This window comes from Homalodisca vitripennis, chromosome 3, assembly GCF_021130785.1.
Source record: "Homalodisca vitripennis isolate AUS2020 chromosome 3, UT_GWSS_2.1, whole genome shotgun sequence".
NCBI classification, from domain to species: domain Eukaryota; kingdom Metazoa; phylum Arthropoda; class Insecta; order Hemiptera; family Cicadellidae; genus Homalodisca; species Homalodisca vitripennis.
Window position 1 is genome coordinate 54,989,903 of NC_060209.1, and position 23,069 is coordinate 55,012,971.

Below are 23,069 nucleotides of genomic sequence, written 5' to 3' on the forward strand. Positions count from 1 at the left end.
CTGATCTTTCATTGTATTTTAGGTAAATGTAGTACAGAGTTAGTATTTGAAGTGTCTTCTTTATTTCTTTACTAATTAAGACCTTTAAAACAATATGCACATCAAACTATGCTTATATTTAATATTTTCACTGACTCCTGAGGTGATAAAGAGCTACTGATTGCATCAAAAAGTTCAGTTTTAATGCCCGTGTCACTGTACAATGTTTTATGTTTGTATGTTTATGAGTACAGAAGACACTAGACGGTTTATAAATGTAAGAAAATTACCTCAACATCTCCAGTTTAGTTGTAAGCTCATGCAGGGTGGACTTTGCACTCTTGCCGGTGACTTCTGTGGCACTCTGTTCACACAACAGATCCACACCTCGTGCTGTGGCCTCCCAATCCTCTACCTCAGCTCGAAGTTTGTCTAGTTCCAGTTCCAGTTGATCTAGAGGTTGGTTTGACTCCAGCTGGTACTTCAGATGTTCCATCTGCTCTAGCACTCCCTTGCTCCAGTTGCGTAGCTCTCCCCACTTTTCTAGTGCCTGCCTCTTGCTTCTCAGTTTGTCTTCTAGATCCTACATAACAAAAAGATGAATTATAAACATATTGACAAAAATTCTAGTAGTATATTTTGAAGGAACTGATACATTTGAACCATATTAGATTATTACTTTATATTTCATACTTGTTTAAACCGTACATGACAAGTAAATTTCTCAAAAAAAAAAAAAAAAAAAAAAAAAAAAAAACTGGAATCATTCCAAACAATTTTGTGAGGTATTGCAAACATGATTTTCTAATTAACTTTTTTTCAGTAAAATTAATAAGAATGTTATAGTTTGATCATGCAACCTGGATTCAATTTATAAGATAACCAAAGTCAAATAACAGCCCAATTGGGTTGCTAGAGCAATGTGTGCACCAAAAATGCAAAGGCTGTTTTTCAATATGTATGCTTATAGAACTTTTTATCAATGTTTATAGAATAATCATAGGTTATTTGGGAAATAACAACACAGTTGCAGTTATTTAGACAGCATTCATTATATGATTGAATAATGAAGGTTGCTAATTGGATCCAAAAGTCATTTCCTAAAAATCCAGCAGTTGATTCATCTGGAGTCGTAACCCTGTAGTTGAAAGATTTAGGGTTAAACATTATCCAAATCTTCCATATTCTCTAAATTTGGCTCCCTTGTATTACCACATATACACCAATATGAATAGGTTGCTATCATGAAAGCGATTCTGTTCAAATAAAGATCAAATTATACTGCCTATTTTATAGATGCAAAAACTAGTGCTACACATAAAATACTAATTCATTTGACAGAATGCTCAAATGCTGTGTTCTTTCAACTCTGTGTCATTGCAAAGATTTATCAATACTATCTTTGTATAGCTATTCAAGACTACTATGAAATACCTTATTTACCAAGTAGCCTTGCTAAGGTAACAAGTCTTAAAGATCAAGAAAAATATTAAATAAGTAGACACATCATAATAAGCGTACCCGGTATCTGGCAGCAGTCGTAGTGAACGCTTGGTTGAGTCGCTCAGCCTCCTGTGGGTGAGCACTGCTGGTCAGCTTCTTCACATTGTCATAGATGGCCTGGAAGACTGGCAGCTTCTCCAAGTGTTCCTGCTGCAGTGCGTGCAGAGTCTGCACCCTAGCTTCTGTCTGGTCAGCTGGGATCATGTCTCCTGCTTCCGCCGTATTGGATTCCATTACTGTCAACCACTCTCCAAACTTGCCCATGTACGCACTAAACTCTTGTCTGCACACAATACAAAGTTTTTTTTTAATTAATAGAAGCTCTTCCATGTTTACTCAAACTTACTTGTTAATACAAATTTTTTTAATTTATAAAAAATATTTTGAGAATTTCTAATAAAATTATGTTTTCTATGATGGTATGAAATGATGATGATATCTGCTCCCTTCTTTAGGTGTCAAACACTAAATCATAAGGTTAAGCATGTATAAAAGTTAAAAAATCTAAGCAAATGGGGCTTTATGATGTAAACCCCTTCACTGCCACGTTCATGTTATCACTTTCACTTCTTTTATTATTCACTTTTTTTATCTGAACGTTATAAACAGAATGTCATTGTTTTCTAGTTTTTTTTTCTATTGCGTTTTGAAATACTTAATGTAATTTTTTTATAATGTTCTATTTTGATTGTGGTCAGTTGGTATGGCAGAGATTATTTATAATAATGATAAGGACGTTTGATCAATTTTAGATTTGTCCATTTGTCCAGATGCTGTGTTGTGAGTTAGGCATCAGCAGTGTGTAACTTTTCTGAGAATGATGATGATCGAGATGTGGACTTAATTTACGAGTTTAATAGCAGATAAATGAAGATGTTGCTGAAGTTAATCATGATAGACAAGAAGCATGCTACAAATATGCTGATGTGGAGCAGCTCTGTGCACAGCAAATACCTGGTGGCAGCACTATTGAACACTCACCACTCAAAGGGTTAATTGTGTTTTTGAACTTACTACTGTAAGTTTTCTTTTGTTTTCTATATTGGCTTTGGTTCAGTCAGTATGGCTGGAATTATTTGTAATAATGATAAGGAAAATTTATAAATTTTAGATTTTTCTGGATGCATTTTTGTGAGTTAGGCATTCAGCAGTAACTTTTGGCATTTAGGTTGTGGACTCAATTTATCAACCACAACCTGATGTGATGAATGAGGAGATTCTCATAACAGTTTGGTTAATGAAGATTACTTAAACACAGCCCTAGACAGTCACTATTAGCTAAGAACTATTGCTTTAGTCCTCAATCACCAATTGTAAATAATGAAACAGAGAAGAAAGTTGTTGTATTGTTTATAATATGTATATCTATAATTTCAATGAAGGGTTGTTACCTGGCAGCCAGAGCATCAGATAGCAGGTTAGCTCTCTGTCTGATGGCATCAGATAGCTTGGCACTGTTGGCTTTTAGCTCTTGGATACGGTTCTTGAGGGCTGTGGCACCCTCCAGTGCAATGCTCTGTGAGATCAGATCAGCTGTTTGGTTCAGTGATGCCATGTCAGCTTGGGCTGTTGTCAAGTCTTCACTCATCACCTAGCATAACACATAGTACTTTCAAATAGTTATTTAAATTCAAAATTTTGATGGCCGGGTTACAAAAACCGACTAAAATATTTGATAAAATTAAAATATTTTCATTTGTGTGCCTTTTAATTTGTTTTAATTCAAAAATTGCAGATTATTTTGAATTTTTAGAGCCCATATCTCAAATAAGCCACCCCTTCCCTTAGACCTCTTCAAAATTTATACTACAAGTACTACCGACCAAAGCATAGATATGACATTGTATTATTATGAAATTAACATTGATCAATATCGGTATAAAATAACAATATACTTCACAAAACTAAATAACAAGTCATATACAAATTTTAAAGCTACTAAAATCATGATGGATATACACATACATACATACACACATACATACAAAAACACACTCACATACACATTCCAGAATTTAATGATACTCAACATTTAAATAATAAATAACAAAATAAATATTTGTATGCATGTTACAATAATTAAACTAGATAAGACACAACTTTGTTTCTGCTTTTGATTTTATATACTCAATTGAACAGCAAAGGTTTAACATCTTCCAATTCTGTCAGTCTGAAGACTGGATCGGATGTATGCCGTGTCACAAATTAGGCACACATTAAAATCTGTGTAACATAGGACAACATTTTGAGGCTCAGATATCATGCACTTAACCTAAAGCACCAACAACACTGACCTTGAGCTGCTCCAACTGTTTACGCAGCTCTTCCTCACTCAGGGAGTTAGGGCTGATGTCAGAATTGAGTATTTCAGCAAACTCTGGCTTAGCCAACCATAACTCCATCTGGTGAGCTGTGTCCTCCATCTCGTCCCACAACTCCACCAGTCTTTGCATCTTGGCTGCTCTCTGTGCTGCTGCAGCTTGCACCGCCTTCATAATAATAAGTTACATTGTAGTTGGACTACATTGATACCACACTTCTTTCATTTCATAATTAAACATTTCATTTGCAAAAATAAATTAATTTATGATTGTATAATTGTTTTAACAGTTTTCCTCTTGTTCATTTCTTAGTTTCAAATACTTAAACATTTACCAAAATGAACCAAATAAAATAAATTATAAGTGTGAGCAAAACTAACCTGCCACCGACTCTGCAGAGCACTGGCAGTGTCCTGAGCTGCTGAGGTTGGAGGCAGTTCTTGCACCAGAGTGTACAACATCTCCAATACCTTGTGGTTCTCCACACACTCTTCCTCGAATATCTGTACAACAGAGAACAATGACTAACAATAATTTAAAATTGCAGTCATATCTTCTGCAGTATATATGTAGTATGTCAACTTTTCAGATTAAAATAGATACTTTGCTATTAAAATTTTTCCATCACCAATTAAAAAGCTATACTGTTGAATAATATAACTATTCTAGAACTATATAACACTCATAGTAAAATAAATTGAATCATTAATTTAATTAAAAACTGACAATAAGGTATAAATAAATAAATATATAAATAATTTCTTACTTCCAGCATGGTAGACCTGCTGGTTTCTGGTTACCTGACCAGAATTAAATAATTCAATTTAAAACCTTTAAATATGTTTACACAATAGACAGGAACAATCAGTTTTATTCTTTCAATATATGAATAATTATTTTACACTGATTGGCTTGTATTTATAAAACGGAACGTTTTTTTGTGGTATATCAAGATAATACAATACAGTGTGTAATGGACTATTAACAATGTTCATGGATATTAAACATTAAAGTGATAAAATATATGTGTCTACTATAAATAGTTGTATGTTTGTAATATATTACTTTATCCTGAAGCTGTTGATTATAGTATTTAATGGCTGCACAGTACTGTAGAACATAAATTACATGTACCTGAATTATTGTGTTTTATATTTATGTAAAACTGTTTTGTAGTAGGTAACATATAAAATGTAAATTCTCCATACAATAAAGATTGTCAATCAGTACCCTGATGGTCCTCAGCTGATCCCTAGCGTCACCAAGAGAAGAAGGCTTGGCGGTCCCCATGTTGACCTTCAGCTCTGCTTGCTCCAGCCAAGGCCGTAACTGATCCACCTGTTCCTGATACTGCTGCCAGAGTGCAGACTGTCGCTTGAGTGCCGTGTCCTGGCCAGCGATCTGCTGCTTCAGCTCCGCTACTGACTGTTGCAGCACAGCCAACTCTGCCTTCAGCTGCTGGGCCTCCTCGTTGTCACCACCTGCCACAATCATTTCTTGGTTACTGATGTCAATTGGAGGAAAGATAACGCTTCAGCACAGATAGATGGGGAAATTAATTGTACATAAGTAAGTATTAGAATACTTTTGAATAATTTAACTATTTATTTATTAAAAGTTTTGTAAATGCTGAGAATTTTAAAAGCAAAGTAATGGGACAAGTTGGTAAAGTACAGCAAAATATTGACAACAATAATCACTAAACCTTTTAAACCAGGTCATTATATCAGGTAATGTCCCAAAAATCCCATTTTTAGACAAAATATACGAGTTTTGAAAACTACTCATAACTAGGCTTTGTATTAAGTTATCAAGCTATTTATTTTTAGTTTTACTTCTAATTAAATTGTAGTGTACAGAAATATGAAAAAAAACTAAATATGTAACATCCTGAAAATTATTTAAAAAAATATTTATATGTATAAAATAAATTTAAATGTTTAAATTTCAAGTTTGTAGATAACAACTATACAGCTAAAAAATATTTGGCACAGAAATATATAATCATTTTATGTTAAATTTAATTTATAATCTAAGGAAACAAAAGTTATTGGCCTACTTTATTCACAAGTTGAGTAAAATAAATTTTTTTAAGGACATGCCATTTTTCCTTTTTTCCATTTCTGTGCAAGTTAATGTAATACAAGTTTTGAAATTAGTAGTACTGAAAATAAAAGTATGTTATTTCTGATAAAATAGTTAAACTTTTTTATAGCATATAATTAAAAATTCAAAAAACTGTTTGATACAATACTTACACCAGTAGAAAACGTTTTCAGAAATGTCAAGATAGTCAGATCGTCATTATTGCCCACATCCATGCCATTTGCAACTAAGTTACTAATTGGTATATTTTTGCTTATGGGAGACTTAAAACAATTCCTTTTACTCATTTTTAAATAAAATAAAAAACTAAATAAAATTTAGCTACTGTACTTTATACCGTTTTAACCTAAAAACATGAAGCAAAGCAGAATATTCAAAGCTTTACGAACTAATATATTTTAATGAAATACATCTTTGTATACAAGACTTGAGGAATTTCAAAGCATTTGGTAACATAGGTGGCAAGTAGAATAGTAAAACGTGCCTATACGCCCTATACAAATGTCGGGAGTTGATGCTATTTTTACAAAAGGGGTTTAAAAGGTTAACACAAATTATATCCATGTACTTATCACACCGGAACTTTAATGTAGCTAAAGCCAAACAGCTCCTCAATCTTCTTGTTATATCTTACTGCTGGAAACCTAAGATCAATAAAGGCCAAACACTCACCTCTCACTAGGTCTTGAGCTTCCTTGTCGAGTGTCTGTATAAGTTTCTCACGTTGATCCAACTGCTGCTGCAAGAGTTGAGCCTTGCTCAGCTTGTCTTGTGGGGAGGCCTCTAAAGTCTGCAAGCTCTGAACAGCAACTGGAGCCTCCACACTCCATGCTTTCACTCCAGCCACTTCTGCCTGCAAAGTGCTCCAGCGAGCCGCTAACTTTTCCAGCACAACCACTCTCTCCTGAACTTGTTGCAAAGTCACTTCCAGTCTCTCCCCTATCTCCGCTACCTGTTATGAATAGGGATATCAAAGTACTGATGGTTATTTTCTATTAATGAAATTCTACATTAAGTAGCATTAAAAATTACTTCAATTACATGTTCATAATTACGAGTATAATAAATCTAAATAAATGAAAGAGGATTATTGATTGTTTTAAAGTCTGCCACCCGCTTGTTTGAATTTAGGTGCCCACAGAATTGATTCATATGTTTAGATGTTGCATTGCATTCAACAATCCTATAAATAATGTCAAACTCTCAGGTGTAAAATTTATACACAGGTAGTTCATCTGCTTTTCAGATTATTGTAGTGTCTGTAATAAAAGCTTTTACATTTAATAACACCAAATTAAATTTTGAGACTCAAAATAAAAATATTAAATATATTATTTAAAAGTTTTCTATATAATATAATTTACTACAGATTATTAGAAATAATAAAGTGCAAACTACAGTATTTTATAGGCCTACATATTTTTTGCTTGAGAAATCATATACGATACCACATATTCATAGAGTGTACCAGTTAAGAGTGAGTCATCCAAATCTTGCAATTAAAAATACAGTGTTCTTCCATTAAAATGGATATTAAACCATTAAATCAAGTTGGTGGCCATTTTAGGCCACCATTGGCTGTTTTGCGTCAACAGATTTTTAGACGATCCACAAAATTTTCTTTTCCACAATATACACATCGACAACTCCTTGTTTCCTAAGTTTCCTATACAGACTGTTGCTGTTTTCTTCAATTATACCTCTTTGGTGATGATTGGTTTCTTTTCGGGAGCAGCCACTGCCACCAGATTGGATCCCAAATCTCGCAGTCGTCGCAACATGTTCTCAGTAGCCTCACGCAGTGCCACGCTTAATTCTTGCTTGGATCTCAGTTCCTCAGCCACGTGACGTGACGATGCTCCTCCACCGACCTGTCGCAACTCTTCCTCTGCCCGCTCCAGTAGCGCTAGGATCTCAGTCTTCTGTTCCTGGTATGTCAGCCAGACCTTCTGAGTGCCTGGAACATTACACAATGCAAGGATTTAAATAAGTAATTACTTTCAATCATTAAGAAAAGTGTGGACTTCTTTAAAGATTTTTCAGATGAAGAAATATTTTTTTTCATTTCTTATTCAAATAATATGTTATTTCAAATAACAGCGTATTGAGAAGGTTATATTGGATGAAATTGCCACAAGAGTATTGTTGCAAAGTGTTTTTATTGAGTTTAAAGAGAAATCTGAAGATTAGAAAAGTAAATCATCAATGTTATCTCCATACTAAATAAGATATTGTTCTCTTTGCAGTTCAGAGATATTTAATTTAATTTAAGTTTTTTCTGGTTTTTTATGACAATCTACAATTATGTTCAAGTACTTAATTTTGGACATAACTAAAGAAACATAGTAGCGATTTACTTTTTGAAATGGCCAAAACAGATTGTTGAGGCTACATACTTGGTCACAAAGAATCAAAATATTGGTGATCATTGGCTACAAGAATCACCAATATATTGTGAGAATTCTCACAAATTTTCAGATCATAGATTCCGAAATCCAATTAAGTCATTGTAATTTTGAAATACTAAATTAACAATTTAATATTAATAATTAAATTGTTTTTCAAATTAGTTAGCAAAACAAGATAATGTAATGAAAACAAATAAAGATGGTCGTTCAAAAATAACTTCTCACACTAGTTTAAAAAAACCTGAATATGGGATAAAATATTGTTTTATAGACAAGTCACTAGAGTAAAGTGAAGCCTTTGCTACGTGTTCTGTTATGAAATTAGCAGACATTATCACCTTTTTTTACTCTATTATGAATATAACAGACAATTTTTACTTAGTCTAAGGCACTAGACTTACAGCCCTGTGATTTGAGCACTTTTCAGTAGAACTATTTCTCTCTTACTGTAACCACTTTTCCTCTTTTTCTGTTTTATAGTCACACTTCCACATGCCTACAGTCTGTGTATGAAATAATGATAAAAATAAAACCTTCCTTATATTTTTTGTTGTTTTTTTGAAAAGTTGCAAAATCTTCATCTTTAATGTACAATGATTATACTATCACCTTTCAGCTGATTGAGCTTGTCGAGAGTGGTGTTGTAGGCTTGGTTCCATTCAGTCTCCAGGCTTTTCACTTGCTCCTTGACAAACTCAGGTGCTGCCTTGTCTTTGCTAAGGTCTTTGCCCTGTTGCAGCATGCTGACAATGTTGCCCCTCTGGGCATCTAGCTGAGCAACAGCTGTCTCCTGCTGTCTGATCAGCTGGTCAACAGATGACAGCGTCTCAGGCTTAGGCAGAGTACTCTCACAAACCTGCTCCAGCAGATTACACACCTGCAAGAACCACGATGAGTTAGAGATAACTCAGAGCTATTTATCATACATTCAAAAGAAACAAAATAATAAAACTGTATTTCTTCAAAATAAATATGAGGTTTTATTTATATCTGTATTGGACATTATTACACCAATATGCTTTCAAAGGGGAAATAGCATGCAGGAAAGAAAATATTCTTACTAAAACCAATTATGGTCAGTGCCCCTTTCTATTGTAAGAGTTATTGTATATCTATATAAGGTATGTAAAATTGAACAGCATGCTAAATATAGCTGTTTGAATACTGGAATATCCACAGTATAAACTTATCTTGTTTAATCCTTCCATCAAGACCTTGTGTCGTTTCCAGTGTTACAATTGCTCAATTGATACTAACAGTGTTGCTACTTTTACATTCAGCTGATGCTATATATAACTCAATATTGGAAATTGAAAATATGTCAAACTGACAAAATGCTTCTGATATCCAATATCACTGTGAAAGGCAAAGTATCACTTAAAGTTTCAAGAAATTTTTTACTACCCTTCAAGATCCAGACTGCTTTGTAATTTTTGGATAAGCATTAACAAACTCATAGTTCACCAAGCTTTGCCAACTCACTTCTTTGACTTCCTTGCGATATGAGTAGCACTTGGTGTACAGTTCGGTTCTGGTAACAGTCATCTCGATGGTGGGAATGAGGTTCTTGTATCTGGTAATCAGCTGTTGTAGTTTCTTCTGCTCCTCAGGAGAGTCTGCTGCATGTGCGGACAAAGCATCCAGAGTCTGCACCAACCACTTCATCTCCTCGCGTTTGCCATCCACCTCTCTGCAGATACCCTAATAACCACATCATAGATTACAACACCTCCTTCATAATTTTTAGTGTAGATATCAGCTATGACTTTATCATGAACAATCATTACTATGTTTACTTTATTAATTACAGGTTCAATGCTCAATTTTATTTGGTGAATTAAATAACTCCATTTACAAATCACTTCCTCTTTAATTGAGTTTTATCCAGATGGGATTTTGAAATGTAAAGAATGTAATATGTGAATGTACATAACAGTTTTTTAAGTTGGTCCTGACCTTCAGAGGTATTGTTTCAAAAGAGTTATAAAGTTTAATGTTGATTGTAAACCAAAGTTAGTTGGGTATTGTATTGCATATTTAAAAGAGTCAAATTTGATTAATTGTTATTTTTTATGACATACTCTCATACTATAGTAATTTTAAAAACAATGACCTTAGTTATAACAGACTTCAACAGTTTCAGTAACATTAATATTAACAGCGAATGATTCATGTCCAAATGTCAACCCAATGTCAAAGCTCAACACAATCATTACCTCAAAACTACGAGATACGGGTCTATGGGTATTTCGATTACCGAACTACACTACGAGTATCTGCCAACTACACGTTAACTACTACCTCGCTATTACATGAACAACAAGTCCAATCCGTTAAAAATAAGAAAGAATCAACCAAACTGTATTACATTCAATACATTTGAATTTGATGTTCCACAAGCTGCCTAAAAATAATCTTGGATTTATGTAAGTGGTCTGCATTAAGATTACGTAAGAAATCAAATTTGATCTGTGATCGAAGAGTAATTCAATGATCTACCTACGTTGCGGCTAAGAAAGGGAAATTCATTCAAAAACTGCATATGATTCCAATTCTTTCTTCCACACCATGACAAAGATACACATTTCATTCTACAATAAATTATTATTTTTTACTTTTTGTACCTTAATGTTAAAATAATATGTACAATGACTATTGAGGTTGTAAATAAATAACACAGTAAACCCCAGGTTATCTGCATCTCTGAATTGTCTGGCGATATACATACAAGTCTGAGAAGCCCACTTTGGTTATAAAGTGTCTATTTTCGGCCAAAGTAATTTTCTTCTGGTCTAAGCTATATCTGGTACCATAGTTGAGTTTTCTTTGTTACCCTGATCAAGAAAACATATACGTTTGCAGTTCTGAAAACCTTACTTCTGTCAACAAAAAAAAACTAAGATGGATTTTCTATAGTGAGCTAGTAATTTTGTTTTTGATTTATCTATTACATTACTGATTAATGCCTGAAATAAAAAGTGCTGTTACTTTTAAGTTTACTCTATGTTCTCAAGCAATAAATTCGAATAAATTTTAAATGGTACTTAAATTAATGAAACATATAACTGTGTTGGCACATTACAAGTTTACAAAGAACAGTTGATTACAAAACACATTTACTATCTGCGGATTAAGCCAAAAACCTAGTTATCTAGACCAATAGAGTTTAGTCCAGGGAGATTCTCGAAATAGGAATAGGCCTATATGTTAACCAGGGAGGCTAAGAAATTCCGTGTAAAGTTTCAATACAGTCGGTTCAGGAATTTTTACGTGATTGAGTAACACACACACAAACACATAGACAGACATCATTAGATTTGTACGTAATAGTATAAATTAAATTAATACAGCTCCAAAGCCTTGAATTCATTTAAAACTATTCAAAAACGTATGCTTTACGATTAACTAAGAGACAGGAGGGAGAAATCTATATACAACAGAAAGATGAACAAACACATTGGACAATCACAAATTTTCACATGAACGTTACCAAAGCAATGCGAACTTGATTCTTCCAGGCCAGCAAATAAAAAAGGAAATACAATTAACATTTTCTATGATCACAATCAGCAACATTGTATTAAACAAATAATCCACGTAAATAACACACACAGTAAGCTGTATACCTGGAATACTGCTTTTTCTTTTTCGAATTCCTCAGCTGTTGCAAGCTCCTTGAGTATATTTTTGATGCTGACATCCACAGCATCCATCCACTGAACCATTGCAGAGAACCTAAAAGAATTTAAATAAATTAGATACTTCCATAAATTTAATATTACTCTCAAAGCTCAGGCGACTGATCCTAAACATTTCTACAATCATACTGCACTATTGCTGGGTTCAGAGGGTTAAATGAATGATAAAAGCAACGCTACACGCTACACGTAGACACGACTCTATTTAACATACTGACTGCAGTGGTTGCACATTACTGTTATTCCGACTGTCCTAAAGTCAGGACATGACTCTAAAAAAGCTTGAACAATATTAATTTTCTATTTTTATAAAAATATAAAATTCTGCTATGGCTTTAACGCTTCTCTGCTTGCACGCACATTCATTGGTTTACTAACCTTTGTCTGTAGACCTTCCACTTGTCAGGTATCTGTTGCAGTTGGTTCCTGAGATGTTCTGCTCTGGATGCAAGGTCTGTCCATCTTTGCTCTGCTCGTTTCACAGTCTCTGTCAGTTCCACTGCTGATGGCCCTTTCATGGCCAGCCCCACCCTGGTCATGTCTGCCAGACAACGCTTTACATCTGCCACCACCTTGCCTGATACGAAGCAGTTCTGCCAACACAACAAACACAATAGTTAGTTTTCTCGTTCTTCTTTAACGGCACTGACTCTAAAATTAATTGCACTAAACAAATTGATATATAAAATCTTACTTTGTTTCTGGTAAGTATATTCTCAACATCTTCATTTCGATTGAATGCTTGAGTCTCTGCACTCAATTCATTCTCGAGCTCCTTCAGATATTGGTTGAACGTGTTCTCGTCCAATCGGAACTCCAACCTCATCAGGTGCAGAGGTGCGAATGATACCACTTCCTATTTACAAGGAACATACATTAATCCCAAAAGAATTGTGACAGTTACTGATGAGAAAGTTGATTTTTAAACATCCAAGTGATCAAATCTCACCTTCCACCTGGATTGCAGTTTCTCCACAGTGCTATAGACTGGTGGATGGTCCTCAGGAGGCAGGCAAGTGGTCAAGTCTTGGGCAGCATTCACCAGTTCGCCCAGCCACCGTTCATTGATGTGTTCAAAGAAAGCCTGAAATACCACACAAGTGTCATGAAGTACCTCAAAATATTCAAAGAATTCAACATAAACCATAACAACCCAATGCAACTGAATGGACATGACAGTACGAGTAGTAACGCTGAGCAGGATGTTCTCACTCTGTAACCTGGACTATCCACTTGCAGAGCTTACATACAGGTTGACCTATCCAAAACTGCTGTTTGAGAGCTAGCATATTAAGAGAACATTGAGGCTATATGATTAATAATTTCAACAACGTTGAGTGGAACAACTGTCAGAATTATAAAAAGTGCTCACCTTGTGATTCTCAACTGTTTGCTTGGAGTCAATGTGTTTCTCAGCAATTAGTTTCTCTGCAGTCTGCAGCCAGTCCGTTATTACTCGCTCAATCTCACGGAAATTGTGCCAGCAGCGGATGGCCTCTTGAAGTTTCTAAAGGACAGAACAAAGTTAATTATTAAAAGCTTTCAGGTGATTAAAACACTGCTGGTGAGAATGTATGAAGCAATTAATTTCCCCATAAGCAGATGACACAACCATGTTCAGATATCCTCTGTTATCATCTGATTAGATTAGTCTGTAGCAGTCTTACTAAAACCATCAAGCCTGCATGTTACAAGCTGTAGTACAACAATATAGACAATCAAGCCCAAATTGTCAACATTCAAAATATATATACATACGAAATTATGATTAATACCCCCACAGGTTTGACTAATGGTCAGTTACACTTGCCAAAATTGGTGAGATATTTCTTTCAAATTTACTCCTGACAAGTTTACAAGTGAATCACAGTAATCATCTTACTGACTTTAAATCTTATAAGAACTTACATTTACTTTTCATACACTGAAATTAAAATAAGATACCAAATTATAAGGTTATTAAAATCACTAACAAGACAATAAATAGAACCAACCTGTTCCCATCCAACAGCACGCTGTGCAACATCAGAGAACCGCTCGTTCAGAGCCACCATCTTGGTCTTGAAGTCATTGGTGTCTATGCCTTCACTCTGGTCTAGGGACTTGACAATATTTTGGAACACTTTATTTTTGCTGTCTAGCATGGATTTGTAATACAGCATCCGGGAGAAGAAAGACTGTAACATCGTCATTTTTTTTATAAAAAAAAACTTAAGAAAATTACTATCTGTATAATGATTCAAAGGTTCATTTAATGAAAAATGTTTGTAAAGGAAGCAAAATACATGATTTTTTGTAGTTAGTATTTCATGGATCAAATAAAAATGTACCTTTTAAAATAACAAAATTATAGCTAAACAATTTTTAACAACTGCCATTCTCCTACATAAAATATGCCCCATTTTAATATTACAAAGGGTTTCAATTATGATAGTTGTAGAATGAGGTGTGGAATGACTACTTTCAATTTTGGACAAAAAAAACTACAAGCGTCTAATGACTTTACAATAACTTCCTACTAATTTATACTGGAAAATCTTATAATTTCTCCATAATAGACTAATAATAAAAATTTAATTTATTGTGCTGATAGTCAATAAACTTACAGATTATATGAATTTTTGTCTCAATATCTATCATATTTGAAAATTTTGCATCTGTCATGGAATTGGTGTTAAGATGAATCGTATTTATCACATACTGTGCACGAATACCTAGCCTTCACATCCAAAATTAATGTCGTTGGTCACGTTTGACAAGTCAGGGAAGACGGCACTCCATAATCATTTTATTATTATTTTCTTATTGAAACTAATTAGTATAACAGGTTTAAAGCCTAGTTTTTACAATAAAAACATAATATAACAAAACGTATAAGGGTTTTTGAAGAACTAGAAATATCCATTCCATCTTTATCAATTTCTAACACTCACTCATCAAGCAAATCCCTATTTGAACAATATCATTTTCAAGATTAGTATTGGACAAGCCAACTGTAGATTCCAATCCAATTCAGCAAACAAATGGAGAATGTCATGTACCTTATGGCGTTCAAGGTTGGACTGAACAGCTTCCTTTCCACCAGCGACAGAGAGAGAGTCGAGCAGGCTGTCAGCATTGTCCAGCCACTGAGAGATCTCATTCTGGCCGGCTTCCAGAGACTCGTGTTGCACCAGGATCTGGTGGAACAGGTGCAGTTGCATTGGGATCAGGGCACGCACTCGTACAAGGTTTTCTGCGAACCAACAGCAACAAGAGTTGAGACATGATATAAGGCAGCTGGAATAAAGATAAATTCCTTGGGTATAAGAATAAACCTTCCAGAGATGACTGTTACTTGAATTATTGAAATTTTAAAATGGCCATATTGAAGTGCACAGAGAACATCTGGCAATAGTTAGTAGACATGCTAAAAATTAAATAAATGCCACTTACAGTGAGTTACTTCACTTATTGTCCTAATATTAGTAGCTATCTTATAAACTCATATCATTTGTATCTTCAAATACAATTGTGATTATCACTTTACCTTTTTCCTTTTTAAGAGTGTTCATCATGCGGTCCACTTCTTCTCTTGACAGATCTTGTATCAGTGTCTGGAACTTTTTGCTGATACTCTTGAACAGTTCTTCCATTTCCTCCACTTCCTGTTGCAACTTCTGCAATCCACAAAAAGAAACATTAATCCTACAATTGGCTTAAGCGATTATCGACAAATTAGATACATTTTCAGATGGCACTAAGCTATTTTCAAAGCATTAACTATGTTGTAATATGATCTCTCATAGAAAATCTATTTTCACTTTGTTTTAACTAAAACATAAGTAAATTTAAATATAAATATCCAAGGTTTCATATTATACCTTAAAACATACTATAGTTACATTAAATTTGTTATTACAAATTTTGAACTTGGACGTTCACATTTCAAATTATAATTTGTTCACATAATTTCTGAACACATAAAAATTACCACATGTTTGTCAAGTTCAGAAGTTGCAAATCCAATTCAGCATAATATTTACCAAAACCACTGTAAAATCAACATGTCTTTTATGGATGGGATCTTAACAATCTTTCTCTTATCTAAAATAGTAGAGATCAATAGAAAATGTTAAACTGTTGAAGTATTCACCTGCAACTGTTGTCCATAAGCTTTGATTTTCTCAGTAGAGGTGAGTTGTGATGAAGTCAGGAATGTTTCCACATTACGCAACCAGGTCTGTAACCGCTCAACACCTGCACGGTAGTCCTTGCGGTTGCGTAGAATGTCTCCTGCATGCATGTACTGCTTCACTCTCTGAAAGCGTCAAAAGTAAGGGAAAAATTAGAAAGATTTCAATTGTTCAGTATTCAAAGAACACTTAAATAGTGTGACATTTTCAGAGCTAACTATCTGATCTATTTATAGAAGCTTATAATATTATTTGGTACATCAAATGTATGATCTAAAAAGTAGTGAACGGATAAATTGTACACCAAATAAAAACTTTTATCAGTTTGTCATGAATATGTGGATTGTAAGGCTAATATTATAATGAGGTGGAGAACAGTTGAAAAGTTGAGAGAATATAATTAAATTATATGAATATTTAATAATGTTTTAAACTATTTACTGTGTTTTCTTCTTACAATATTTACAGAAATTAGACTCATCCAGGTGAATAATCATATCCTTTACTTTGTTTATTCATTATCATTTTACTTAGCTTCTTTTTCACATTTATATTTAATGGTAAGAAATTGAGGACATTTACCGGGAAGAGGGCTTCCCATCTGGAGTTGATGTTGTGGTATCGATCTTTCAGCTCCTGGGAAACTTGGTCCTCACAGGTAGCTAACAGGAAACTGACAGTGTCACCCAGCAGTTGGTGCTTGTCTTTCCATACACTCAGGTCCTGCAATAGAGTTTCCTCAAATTAAAAATTGTGCAAAACATGAAAACATTTAGTGAGAAACAAGAACTTATAATCAATACTTTCAGACAGATGAATTAACAAAGAAAATACCTGGAAGAACTCCATCCTCTCTTCTTCTGGTAAGTCCATTTTCGTCTCAGCCACAGCGAGCCACTGTTCCAGCTCCTCGGACAGCACTCTCCAGCGCCTCCAGTAAGCCACCACCTCCTCCAGCATTGACTGAACGCAGCGCAGCTCCATCGACACGTGCTTCCACCGGTCTGCCGTCTCTCGCATGAAGCGATCTGTTGCCATGCTCTCCTTCTGGTCTGTAACACATTTAATTCAGATCATAAATACATTATCAGAGTAAACCTGTGTCTGGAAGAGTAAGTATTGAGACCATTACTATTTTAAAATCAGGAATAATTAATTTTATATCACCTTTTATAAATGATTTGCAACACAATAAATATTATTGTAGTATATTAATGTAGTATTCCTGGTATTCCTAGAATGAAATCAATCACCAAACAATGCTAATTTTGTTAGGAATCAAAATGAGAGGGTATCAAATGGGTTAAAATATCAAATGATACATTTATGTGAACACAGGGTGAGGGGCCTGGTGGTGGAAACCATGTTGATCAATGGTGGAAGAAAAAACCCCCGACTCTTTTAAAATATGACAGTCACTGTTAAGAAGAGCTCAGCTTTGCATCGACACAAATGAGGGGAAATTTTGAGCATTTGCTGTAATAATTATTTTTTCTTACATTTTTGTTCAAATTACGTGGTTCTTTTATGTGTTAGTACGAAGGAAATAAAGTTTTGTTTCAGCAGCTTTGTGTTTTTTTGGCCAAATCTCAAAGGGCGTGTTGCCTACAAGCAAGCATTTCACAAATTTTCAATTTTCTTGAAACGAAACATTTGCAGCCCCATATGTATTGGAAAAGAAACATTTGTATTCACACCCTCTATCAACCCTAAAAAATGTGTACTTTTATCAGAATTACCACATATAAATAGACTTTATAATTTCCTTTATGAAAGGGGCTATCCAAAATAATAATCCAATTTAATCCAAAATAATAAATAATCCTGTTAATACACAAATTAGAATATCTAAAACCAATTCCAGTGTTATTAACTGTAATGATCCTAAATTTATTATTAAATATTTTCCTTCCCTTGAAAGATCAACAAAATTCGAAAGGTGTTATTTTCCCATTTTGGAATCTACTATTGAGACTACAAATTAATTTCTTAGCCTCTTACAGTAATCTTTAAAAACTCTCCCAAACTACAAAACATTGTTTCTAGGCCAAAATTAAACCATGAAGGCAATTCAACACGTGCAATCCTTGTAACAAGCCAAGACGTGGTATTTAAAGGTAATAAAATGGAAAAAATAATATCCTGTTAAAGGCAGCATTGCACCAAGAAAAACAGCATCTATCAACTAAACTGTAAATTCTGTCTCAAAGATTATATTGGCAAAAGTATCACTCCATTAAAAGCATTACCCTGATTATTATCCAAATTCCAACCAAAGTACTACCCTGATTAATGTAAGAAATGTTTAAATTGCACATAAATTAATTTAAAAATCAAGGCAACCAAGCAGGCTAAATTAAAGATAATCTTTTTCCTTCTTTTAAATAAAATGTTAGTTCTATAAAAATATTCTATATTTGTGGGAAACTTGCTGTTGATGGTATTTACTTGTAAATACTATATTTTATTATATTACTTATTGGTTTGAGTTCTGTTTGTTTCTTTTGTTAATCAGTGGTTTTCTGATAACGAGTGTTAGGATTTGGTTCTGATTTTGCCCGATTAATAGGGAGGGAAAATTGCATCTCTTCTCATATTTTTTAAGCCCACCCATTTTTAGCATAAAATGATGAACTAATATTGATTGTAAAGCAATAAAATAACCTACCTATGTTTCCATCCCTCTTGTACTCCTCCACCACCTGCTGCATGTCTATGTAAGCTTTGTTAAACTCCTGGAAGATGCGGTTGCGTGACACAAAGTTGGTGTACTGCTCCAGCAAGTGTTGCACCTTGTCTTCTCGTCCATACTTTACAGTCCATCCCCGCAGTTTGCTCTCTGTCAGGTGAAGGAAAGCTATCAGGCAGCACTGTAACAAGTTATGAACAAAAATTACAGACCTATAAACATCAAATTGAATTCATAGTTTACAGATCATTATTTGTGATGATTCATTTTAAAGGTTTTTTACTTTTTTTTTAAATACTGGGCATCAAATATCAATCAATGTTTTCCAGATGCATGAAATAATTTTATTAATCAACCCATCTAAATGAGGATAATATCATTATAATTTAAACTCCCTTATTCACCAAAAACTGGTGGTAAACCACAAAAAGACCCCATATGTTATTGTGTTTTACATAATTTATGTCTGAATGATATACTAACTAACTTCTAAAAACCTATAATTTCTCTACTATATTTAAATCTTTAACATGCTTGATGGAGTTTTAATTAATTTTAAATTAATGACTTTAGTCCAAAGTATGGCCCTTCCAGCAAAGCCACACTCGATGCTTAAGAAATTTGTTTTAATTGACTGCTGTATAGTGGGTGTTATTGAATACTTAATTGAAAAGATATTTAATATCATCTATAAATAATTTTGGACACACGATTTAAAAATGTCACCAAACGTGTCAATGGTTAATGGATTGCACTACCAAAATACAGTGTTCATTAAAAACTTTCCAATCATACCCCACATATCATTAATTGTTTTTAACGTCCAAACAAGTTTAATCCTTATCAATCTTTAACAGTTTGTGTTATTGAAAAAAACCAATCAGTGAACAATACATCGCTCATTAAGACCTTGCCAATAATATACATAACGTGGCTTTGGTGGGAAAGATTTATTTAACGTGAATATTGAGTTAAGCTCATTCACCTTAAAATAAACATTTTAAGAATCGTGGCTTATAGGGTATTGTGAGTATCAAGTTAAGGTTCATTCACCTTTCACTGTCTGAAACCTGACACTGGTATGGACACTGGAGATCCACTTTTTATGGATCTCCACAGCCAGACGTGAACTGAAGATTTCAGGAGTCAGACTGTACCAGTGTCACATTTCAGACACTGCACTAAGCGGAAGATGAATGGACCTTAACTCAATATTCACAAAACTCCACATGCCGCAACTTTTAAAATGTTTATTTTACTCCTGAATCTGACATTTAGAATCAAAAATTTGCAGGGGTTATTAAACCCTTTATGAAAAAGCTTTGATTTATTGAAGAAGTAAAATGTTTTTTGTTATAGCCCCTTCAAACTCAAATATAATTTTTTTTTTCATTAAATCAACCCCAATCCACTCCACTCTGATTTTGCTTAATTAATTATAAAATTGAGGGTTTTAGACATAAATATATATGTGATTCAATGTTTATTGAAATTATATATATATATATATATATATATATATATATAATATATATATATATATATATATATATATATATATAATTGAATAGTTTAAACCATATATTAAAACTAGGAATGGTTTATATTATCCAGGAGTTATGAAATTTTAAGAATGTGGAAGAATTAATGTACACTGTGTGGTGATTCATTAAATCTGTTTGTCAGGTGTTTAATAGGTCTAATTTGAAAGAACAAAAATTACCATTTGAAAAAATGAGTACCTTATGTTCCAGAAACTTGAGCCTCACACGACGTCGTGCAGCCTGAGGGCCAACATTCTGCAGTCTTCGAGCCATATTGTCCAGTTGCTGCGGTGGTATCTGTGACTGCACTCCTGAAGCTACTCCCTTCTCAAATAGTGCTTCAATATTGGGCAGCTCCGAAAAGAATGCCTGAAACATTTTATTAATCAGTATAGCAAGTTGGCACATACAATATTTCGTTTTTATTGTGAGCTTAATTTTAGATGCCGCTTGAAGACTAGTAATATCGGAAGTAGATTAGCTAACTCTCTTAAGACCATGAGCTATGTCACATGGTATGGTATGCCACACATGAAACGATCCCAGTCTATATTGTATAACGAAATAATTTATGACAAAATTAGTCAACTTTGAGTTAGCAAACAATACTAGTAAAAAAACTGTATTCATAAGTCCTCTCTAAGTATTTATTAAATTACTGTAGATTCTATACAATGATATTATATTGTTCTGCTTCTTTATTTGCTTACCCTCCACTTCTATATTAATGAAACGCTTAAGAACGCTGGGACTGAAGTGATACGACCTTGAGTTTTACCCCATAAGAACATTGTTAAATATTAAACACTTGTACACCTTTACTTTTAGTGTTAGAGTTATGGGGTAATTAATGTCTCACTTTAAAAGTTGTAATTAATATGCATTTAAACTCTTTCCAGTGTTTCTTCTAAAGTTAAAACTGTTTTAATATTTAAAGTGGAAAGTACATATAAATTTGAGATTTTACATCTGAATAAGCAAACAAATATTGAAAAAGCGTTTGGATGTGTATTAAAATATATTTAAGGCGAGACATCTTTTATAACTCTACAACCACAAATAAGTGAGTTAATATGTTTAAGGTTTAACATTGAGACTAAAATCAAGATGGCCACCAGTACATTCAGCTCTTGAAACTAATGAAGAGTTGATGTTTGCAAATTGTGTTAGGAATTTTTTTATTTTTCATAACTACCAGAGGCCAATTTTGTTTGAGGAAATTGGATTTGCAACATTAATCTCACACTGGCTCTCAGTAAGTATGAGAACTGAGGATTGACATTGTCCACTGATCAGTACACTGAGGCCAACATTAAGTGATGAGAACAAAAATTCTAAACCTACATCTGAGCTTTTGTGATTTCTGACTGTCAATAATGACCTTGTCTAGGCATCAGTTGACCTTGAAACACACATCTACTGTTCAAGGCTTTCCTTTTCTGAAAAAAATGCTACTAACATTAAACAAACAATGAAGTGTGTACCTTGTGCTCCTCTAGTTTCCTGCTGATGATGGTGGCGGTCTCCTCATTCATCAGAGTGGGAATATCGTCGGACTCGATGAGATCCTCGGCGCGCGCAAGCCAGTCGCCCACTTGACAGAATGGAGGTGGCAGCTGTGAGTCCAGAAGTCTCAGCCAGTAGCGCATCTGTAACACACAAGCTAGCATCAGCCTCAGGGTAGTGAGTACATTAAAACACAATTCTATACTAAGATAATTATCAATAATAAAATAGTAAAAAATAATAAAACAATAATTTTCAAATTTGAATTTTATATAGTATGAGCACAAATAGTTTTAATTAATAGAAATAAATGCGTTGTTATTTTTACTGCATTTAGAGGACTGAAATATTGTTCTTGTACCAAAAAAAATATATGTGCATTACTAAACTAATCATTTTTAATTATAAAAAAAGAGTTGTAGTGCTTGGAACAGAATTGTATATACAAATTCATAATTTTTAATAATTATTATAAAATCAGGGGTTTTGAACTGATGTACCTCTGCTTGTAGCTGTCTCCAAAGTTTTTCAATCTCACGCCAAGACTCGTGAGTTATACTGATGATACTGTGAGAGTCGACCAATCGGTGCAGTTTGTTGTACAACTCTACTCTGCTCTGCACTTCACTCTCAAAGGCAGCATACTCCTAAACAGCAAGAATAAATATCTTAGATGGTTTTATTACTAGCAAAGTAAAGGAAGTCCATTGGAAATTTTAATTGGTTGGGTTTAAAGTAGTCTGTTGTTATTAACATGTTAAATTCAACTGAAAATGAACAAAAAGCTCTGGTAGGTTATAGGTTAATAAATTCAATCTGTGGGAATTTAGAAAATATATGTAGTAGTTATGTGTTTTACAAGTTTTTTTAATTACAGGAAATTTAATGATATTTTACAATAAACTCATAATGCTTTTGCTAATTACCATCATACATACATGCCTATTTTTACTTTGCTTTAAAAGTTTGATAGTGAAATAGAATATTGTTTAAAAATCTTTGGCTCTATCTTTTAAATCTTTTAAGGTTTATTGAATTACAATATGTATAGCAAACTTTCATGGGCCAAAAAGTCCATTTAATGTACTATTCATTGACGAAATATCAATTAGTAAAGTTAATATTTTGGTGGTTTAGCGT

General features: G+C 33.7%; 1 protein-coding gene across 1 annotated transcript in view; it reads right to left on the bottom strand.

Moving 5' to 3' along the window:
- LOC124358202 (nesprin-1-like) overlaps positions 1-23,069 on the bottom strand; it is a 363,429-nt gene that overhangs the window by 219,645 nt on the left and 120,715 nt on the right. The window contains exons 12-36 of the mRNA XM_046810494.1: positions 22,430-22,576; positions 21,908-22,072; positions 20,622-20,792; positions 18,859-19,060; positions 17,025-17,242; positions 16,773-16,913; positions 16,151-16,315; positions 15,545-15,674; positions 15,057-15,250; positions 14,010-14,192; positions 13,388-13,522; positions 12,965-13,099; positions 12,710-12,871; positions 12,394-12,608; positions 11,944-12,052; positions 9,800-10,018; positions 8,927-9,194; positions 7,610-7,866; positions 6,582-6,861; positions 5,034-5,284; positions 4,184-4,306; positions 3,777-3,971; positions 2,874-3,073; positions 1,501-1,765; positions 270-562 (exon numbers count right to left, since the gene is read on the bottom strand). Coding sequence (XP_046666450.1) covers positions 270-562; positions 1,501-1,765; positions 2,874-3,073; positions 3,777-3,971; positions 4,184-4,306; positions 5,034-5,284; positions 6,582-6,861; positions 7,610-7,866; positions 8,927-9,194; positions 9,800-10,018; positions 11,944-12,052; positions 12,394-12,608; positions 12,710-12,871; positions 12,965-13,099; positions 13,388-13,522; positions 14,010-14,192; positions 15,057-15,250; positions 15,545-15,674; positions 16,151-16,315; positions 16,773-16,913; positions 17,025-17,242; positions 18,859-19,060; positions 20,622-20,792; positions 21,908-22,072; positions 22,430-22,576 — 4,823 coding nt within the window. The remainder of the gene's footprint in view (positions 1-269; positions 563-1,500; positions 1,766-2,873; positions 3,074-3,776; positions 3,972-4,183; positions 4,307-5,033; positions 5,285-6,581; positions 6,862-7,609; positions 7,867-8,926; positions 9,195-9,799; positions 10,019-11,943; positions 12,053-12,393; positions 12,609-12,709; positions 12,872-12,964; positions 13,100-13,387; positions 13,523-14,009; positions 14,193-15,056; positions 15,251-15,544; positions 15,675-16,150; positions 16,316-16,772; positions 16,914-17,024; positions 17,243-18,858; positions 19,061-20,621; positions 20,793-21,907; positions 22,073-22,429; positions 22,577-23,069) is intronic.